Genomic DNA, 7293 nt, shown 5'->3' on the forward strand with positions numbered 1-7293 from the left:
AATGTGCTATTAAAATTAGCCAGACTGCAATGTTAGCTCGCGTTAGCTCGCGCTAATGCTAACATTAGCGCGAGCTCGCGCTTCTCACTCAGTAAATGTGCAAACATTTTACCAACTTTAGAATTTTATTTTTGGCGTGCCGCGCCAGATTCATTTTTTTTTTCATTACTACAATTGTATTAAGTCGTGTAAATCAGTAGTTTATATTGTCTCCTTCAGGTTAGCCGCTTAATTTGCGATTGCTGAGTTGCGCCTTTTTACTTTGGCTTAAAATAAAATGGCGCGACACTCTAAATGCTAAGCTAACCTGAGGCTATGGAATAGCCTCAGGTTATTTGTTGGTTTAAGCATTTATTTACAAGCTAAATTAGTATACATTGTTTATGCTATTTGCTTGTCTGAAAAAAATCTGTTAATTCCTGTGGTGCTAGTGAATGATTAAGTGCTCTTTTGATTAAATTAAATCTTGCAATTATGAACTATTAACTAGCAGAAGACCAGAATATTGTTAGTCCATCCAATATCAGACTTTTTCCCATGCGTTTGAATATAACTGTTTATCTTTTTCAAACTTTCAGATAATGATGTGGATGGAGATACAGTTGATTGTGGCCTCACCGAGAGCATGATCGCAGTACTTTTTCAAGGATCTTTCAAGAAGCAACTGAAATTTAATCAGTTCTTGTCCAAGCAAAAGGAGTCTGTGATATCAATCACTTTAGAACCCGTGTCTCCAGAAGAGTGGCAGCAAGGTACTTCTTCAGCATCATTCAGGTAAATGTATGAATGCAAGTTCAGTAGTTCTCCTACCTGTCCAAACAATGTGAATCAAATACATTTTCTCACCAAAGTTATTAAGCGTGAAACATTAAGAAGTCCGTAAATGCCAAATTGCAAATGCATAATTTAGATGTTAGTTATAACTTTTCAAATCTCAACATTTAACAAGCAATAAAAAAATCAGTATGTGATTTAATTTCCACCCAATAAAGTAAAAGTTTTATTTTTCAGCGTTGTAACAAGTGTGGGACTGCCTTCCACTTTTGGAATCCCAATTTTCCCCAAAAGTCTGCAAACAAAGCTTGACCACAAAGAACCATGTCAGAAAAACCCAAAGGATAGACACACAATAATCAGGGTCCTCTATGAAGCTGCTGCACAGCATACAATGTGAGTTTTTAGTGTCCCAAAGTTGCTACATATCTCTTATTGGGGTTATGTTAACCTAGCTTTACAGTAGAACAAATGTGGAGTCAGAACTTGATCTCCATTGTTGTTCTTTTTTTTTTTTTTTTACGTTTTAGGTATCCCACAAATGCGGAATATGTCCAGGCTGTAAAGATGCTGATTGTGAAGTATCCTTTTCTCAGGGATCTTGAAGGAAATGGTTATGTAAGTGAAACTGTAAATCAATGTATTTAGTGTTGGGGATTAATGTAAAATATAAAATTAGGAATTTTACAGGTATTCTGGGTTTTAGGCATAGTTAATGTCTTCCCGGTTTGTCTTAACAGAAATATTGTATTATCAATGAGCTTCTATTCAGATTCTCAACACACAATAATTGTTTTTGGGTCATCCGTGTCTCTCTTTCAATCAGCATACATGGCACATGTCTCTGAAGCGTAAATTTAAATTTGAGCGTGCACCCCTGATTGACAATGATGAAGTGAGACGCAGCAAGGAGAGGTTTGGGTTCAAGGGATCAAAGCAGCTTGTTGAATCTACAAGAACAAGTCAAAGAAATGTTTCCAAGGTCAGAGGCACAGTTTTTTTTTTTTTTTCGGAAAACATTCTTGATTTACTTGCTGTCTAAATATACCCAACTACACAATAACATGTTCTTATTATTCTTGGTATCCAAAATGCATTCATAAAAGTACCTGAATTACCCCAATGAAGCTGATTGCTGATTTCTTTGGGTTCTTGCTGACAAAACATTCACTTCTATTCATTTTTTTAAGTTAAACAAACAATTGCAAGAGCATTAACTCATTAGGTGTTAGCATAGTTGTCAGAGTAATGCGCTTGCGCTCTGAGAAGGTTGCAAGTACCTGGTTCAATCCCCACTGACTAGCACTTTGGGTCCCTGAGCAAGACCCTCAACCCCTAATTGCTCCCCAGGCGCCACACATGGCAGCCCACTGCTCCCCAAGGGGATGGGTTAAGATGCAGAAGTGAATTTCTCCATTGTGAGATCAATAACGTTCAATTATTAGTATTAATTATTATCATACAAGATTTGCCAATAAGATCTATTTGTTTTGTTTCATAATATTGTGTCAGTTGAATCAGTTGATAAATCCCTAAAGAGATTTTCCCATTTTAAATTTAAAAGTTCTAAAGACAGCATACTTACAAGAATCAGATTTGATTTTGTTGACATTATTTCCTCCTCCCTCATTGTTTAGGTTCCAAATATCATTGGTGAGGATCCGTTTTCCATTGAGGCTCATGTAAAGGTATTACACAGCCAGTATCAGAAGGTGCAACCAGACACAGCTATTGTCAAAGATCGTATGCAGCAGACCTTTGCATGGCGGCGAAAGGAGATCGCAGATGGCATGACTTTGGCAGACACACTTGAGAAATACCCTTTCTTAAGATCATCAACAAGCGTAAGTGGCTTAAAATAAAATGGATTTTCTCAACCTGATGTGGAGTATGTTAGTCTAGACCAGAGATTCCAAAAGTATGGTGCCGCTAGGGGGCGTCCAAGGTGAAAACTGTAATGATAAATAAAAAAAAAATTTTTTTTTTTTTTGCAGCTGTGTGAAGAAGTGCAGCGTATTCATCCTGGAATGGAAAACGTGCAACAACGATTCAGTGAAGGCCTTGCCTGTATTATTCCAAAAGTGCTTAATCTTACACAAGGGAAGTCTCCTCTGTACCAGCTTTACCAGGCGGCAAGAAATGAGGCTCTCTCTGAAGATGTAGCAGGTATAAATTATATGATGTTGTCCATGCTGGGGGCTTTTCAGGTCCATGTTCTAATTTCATTTAAATGTTCTATTTTTTTGTGTTGATTTAGGTATTATGCAAAATGTATTCATTGTATTGTAACACTAATTACTATTTTCATTTTTTTTTCTCAAAACACATGCAATGTATTTCAGTGAAATCAGAAGCAATTAATTCCTGATTAAATCTCAAATATATCTTATGTCTTACAGATATTGACAGAAGAGCTGCCCTTATTTTTCTCCCATACATCTTCAGAGAGAAAAATGATCTCTTTATCATGCTTGGAGAGGTATGTCTAACTTGCAAACATCTGTTTGTCAACCAAACCACTTTTTACAGCAAACTACGGGCTAAAGTCTAACTTAAATAAATTGTGTATTAAAACAAAACCAGCTGAAAGGATACTGCAATTTTATGTTCATGTTCATTTACACAAATATATATTATTGATATAAAAACTATATTTAACCAGTGTGTGCATTTATTGTAATTGACATCCATTTAATAACTCTTCTGGGTCCTAGATATTTTAACCTTTAAAAATTTCTTCAGTAAATGCCAAGATTTTGTCATTATTCAACCTTCTTTGCCTGAAACCTTAGTGATAACCTTACAGGTTATTAAATGTTCAGCAGGAACATCAAAATACATGGACAGTTTTTTTTTTTTTTTTTTTTTTCCTTGCGTGGACCGTAAGAACAACGGTAACATGCTCTGTAAAATCAAAATCTTAACATTAAATGAAAAGGCATTTGATCTATAAATATAATGTAAATTGGATAGAAACATGATAACTCCCTAGACTTTGAAATTCCCATATTATTCTAAAATGATAGAAGTCCCCCTCCACGCACAGTTGGTTCTTTTGCAGAACAAACTTAAGAGGGTTTGTTTGGTCAAATTCTTATCTAAACATTCTAAAAGCAATTACATTTTCAGCACCATAGATGTATTGTGGTTTCAGTGATGTTTAGTTACATTTTTAAGCTACAATATTTCACTTTATTACTTAATGTAGTATCATAGGTTATTATGTTAATTTTCTGTGTTCTTATGTCCGTTTTGCTTTCAAATAGGGTGATTCTCCATCCCCATACCCAACAATTCACTTGACTGGCCAAGACTGGAAAATGGCTTTTACCAGGAGAGCTGCAACCATTGTGAAAGCAGACAACATTGTGGTGTGTCACACCCAAACAGTTGATGAAGGGATCATCTCAGCCTTCTGCACTTACTTTGTCTTCAACCTGGCGTACCCAAGACACCTGAAGAACACTCTAATGTTCCTCCAAAGGTACATTGCAGGAATAGTTGAGGAAGGGGACCGGCCTCTGCCATTAACTGTCACCAGGAAAATAAATCTCCTCTACTGACAGTATGCCTCGTCCCTACCAGTGCCCAAAATGCCCAAGGAGAACATTTACTTTAATGAAGCTGATTCAGCACATTGGACTTATTCATGCACATGAAGCTAACTTCAATGTTACATGTGGACTTGATGATTGCCAGTCATCATTTACCAAATATGAGTCTTTTAGACGACATGTGTACAGAAAACATAGGGTCAAAATTTTAGGTCCTGAATGTGATAAAATTGAGCTTGTCGATGATGACTTGGGTGAACCTTTGACTGAAAAAGTTATTGAAAACCCTCCCTCTTATGGTCAGCTTTTAACTAGTTTTAAAGAAAATCTTTTTAAGTTTATTCTGAAATGCAGGGAGAAAAATCATCTTCCAATTTCTGTTCAAGAGGAGATTGTTGATGATGTTAATTTTTTAATGTGTTTTTTCAAGGAAAATTACGACGCTTTTATTGGTTACCACATGCAGAAAAGTGGTTTTGATATCTCCAAGTCTCCAGAACTGGAAGCTGTTATCCATTCTAATTAATTTTTTAGTGAAGCAACAAAGGCTATTCGATCTCCATATTTGATGAAAAACCATTGCAAACTCAAGCTTGATATGACTGAACCTACCCATTGCAAGTTAAGAAACTCAGTAGGTCAAACCGTTGGCTCATATTCATATGTACCGATTGATAAAGTGCTGAAAAATTATTGTTCACATGATGACATTCAGGATAATATCTTTTCTGAGCATACTGCAGAGATGGACAGTGAGTTTCTCACAGACTATTGTGATGGCAGTATTTTCAGACAACATTCCTTTTTCAAAGCTCATCCAAATGCACTGCGGCTGCACTTTTATGAAGATGAATTTGAAGTAGTTAATCCTTTGGGGTCAAAACGAAACAAACACAAGCTATGTGCATTCTATTATAGTGTTGGGAATTTGGATAAAAGGCATAGATCTCAGCAGAGACATATTCATTTAGCATTATTGGTACGGTACTCATTTGTTAAGCAGTTTGGCTTAAATGTTATCTTGAAACCTCTACTAGATCTTGAAAAACTTGCTACTATTGGCTTTACTCTGAAAATGAATGACACTGAACACACAGTTTCAGCTGCGCTTGCAACTGTATCTGGTGATAACTTGTCATCTCATATGATGGGTGGATTCACTATGTCATTTAACTCGGGTAGAATATGTCGCTATTGTATGGCTACTTATGATGATATTAAACACTTGTTTCAGGAAGACAGCTTTGTTTTAAGAACGTCAGAGGTTCACCAGTGCCACCTCGCACGCATTCAACAGAAACCTGATGATAAAGCAACTTATGGTGTAAATAGTTCCTCTCCTTTTGATACATTACGTTATTTTGATGTTACAAAATCTTTACCCCCGGACATAATGCATGATCTGTTGGAGGGTGTAATTCCACTTGTTATGAAACTAGTTATTTGTAAAGCTCAAACAGAAAAGCACATAACAATAAAAGAGATAAATGAAGAACTGCAAAAAATATGCATTGGTCAAAATGATAAAGCTAATAAACCGGTGCTTTTACCAGAGAGACTACAGAAAGTTGGTGTCACTGGATCTGCCTCTCAGAAATGGTGTCTTTTTAGGTTGTTGCCTTTCTTAATGGCGCACCACATCCCACCTGATTGCAAATATTGGCATGTTTTTTTGTTGTGCCGTGAGATTTCTGAGATTGTCATGGCACCAAAGGTGAGAAGAGATAATCTTTTAATGTTAGATTTATTAGTTCAAGAGTTTCTGACAGAAATGAAAGATGTATTTGGAGATGTTATTACTCCCAAGTGTCATTATTTGATCCATTATGCAAGACTGATGGAAATGTATGGTCCTCTGCGGTCATTGTGGTGCATGAGGTTTGAGGGGAAACATCAATATTTTAAAATGGTGGCTCATAACTGTCGAAACTTTGTGAATATTGCTAAAACTCTGAGTGACAGACATCAATTTAAACAGTGCTGGGAGTTTTCTACACAGAACTTTCTGAGTGAATTTGAAAGTGTGCATGGAAAGAGTGTGGCAACTCCATTTTTATCTTTACCTGTTGAACTGCAGAACGCTTTGTCATTTAATCAGAATCTTTGTAATGTGGATTTGATGAACAAAGTTTTTCAACGTGTGTCTGAATTAACGATCAACAGTGTTAAGTATGCCATCAGAGATGTTTTCACCATAGATGTTCTACATTCAGAGGGTGTGCCACTGTTTTGGCAAATAAAATACATCCTCAACATTGACACCATATGGATTCTTTGTGGCAAAATGCTGATTCCCCTATCATTTGACCGGCACTTTCATGCATACAGAGTAAAGGTTGATGCAGAATGGACTTTACTGCAAGCTGGATGTGGATATGAAATTGACTTTCAGCCAAATGACACATACTCTATTGATGACATTTTGTATGTTACAGTGCGACATTCTATGTAAGTTTCAAATGAAATGAAATGAAAACTTGAAATGTTGAAGTAGAAAATAAAGCCTAATTTTGTACATTACCCGAGATAATGTGTAAGTGTGGTGGTTTGGGGTGGTTTTATAAAATAAATGAACATTTTTTATTTATATATATATATATATATATATAAATATAAATAAAAAATATTTATTTATTTTTTGCTTTTCTAAAAGAGTACAAGATTGTCACCAAAGGTAATACTCTAAACCTAAGAGGTACAATCTATAGGGGTACAGATAAGTACCCACTGTTGAGGGTACAACAGTAGTACCTTTGAGGGTACCACCCCAGTGACAAGCCTTTGTACCCTTAAAGGTACAATTAGGTACTTTTTTTTCTGAGAGTGTATGGCCTCACACCACTCGGACAGAGGAGGCCTGGAGACCTGATGCCTGTGTATAAGATCCACTGTTTTCTGATTGCAAGGCCAAATGCTGCAGCTGCTGAGGGATACTGATTGTTTACGATAGACTGTCTTTGTTTTG

The 7293-nt window shown here is 36.2% G+C and overlaps 1 protein-coding gene across 2 annotated transcripts; it reads left to right on the forward strand.

The window, feature by feature from the left end:
* The first annotated feature begins 446 nt into the window (after positions 1 to 446).
* Positions 447 to 6848, forward strand: LOC110368027. Of its 2 annotated transcripts, none has more exons than XM_036133353.1 (8): positions 447 to 774; positions 1012 to 1170; positions 1305 to 1392; positions 1601 to 1756; positions 2412 to 2618; positions 2769 to 2940; positions 3174 to 3253; positions 4041 to 6848. In XM_036133353.1, exon 8 carries the CDS (start codon positions 4897 to 4899, stop codon positions 6778 to 6780), a length of 1884 nt encoding a protein of 627 aa, XP_035989246.1. In that variant the 5' UTR covers positions 447 to 774; positions 1012 to 1170; positions 1305 to 1392; positions 1601 to 1756; positions 2412 to 2618; positions 2769 to 2940; positions 3174 to 3253; positions 4041 to 4896; the 3' UTR covers positions 6781 to 6848. Both variants share the same exon structure in this region, with proteins under 2 accessions (XP_035989246.1, XP_035989247.1).
* The last annotated feature ends 445 nt before the right edge of the window (positions 6849 to 7293 follow it).

Source organism: Fundulus heteroclitus, unplaced genomic scaffold, assembly GCF_011125445.2.
Source record: "Fundulus heteroclitus isolate FHET01 unplaced genomic scaffold, MU-UCD_Fhet_4.1 scaffold_61, whole genome shotgun sequence".
NCBI classification, from domain to species: Eukaryota; Metazoa; Chordata; class Actinopteri; order Cyprinodontiformes; family Fundulidae; genus Fundulus; species Fundulus heteroclitus.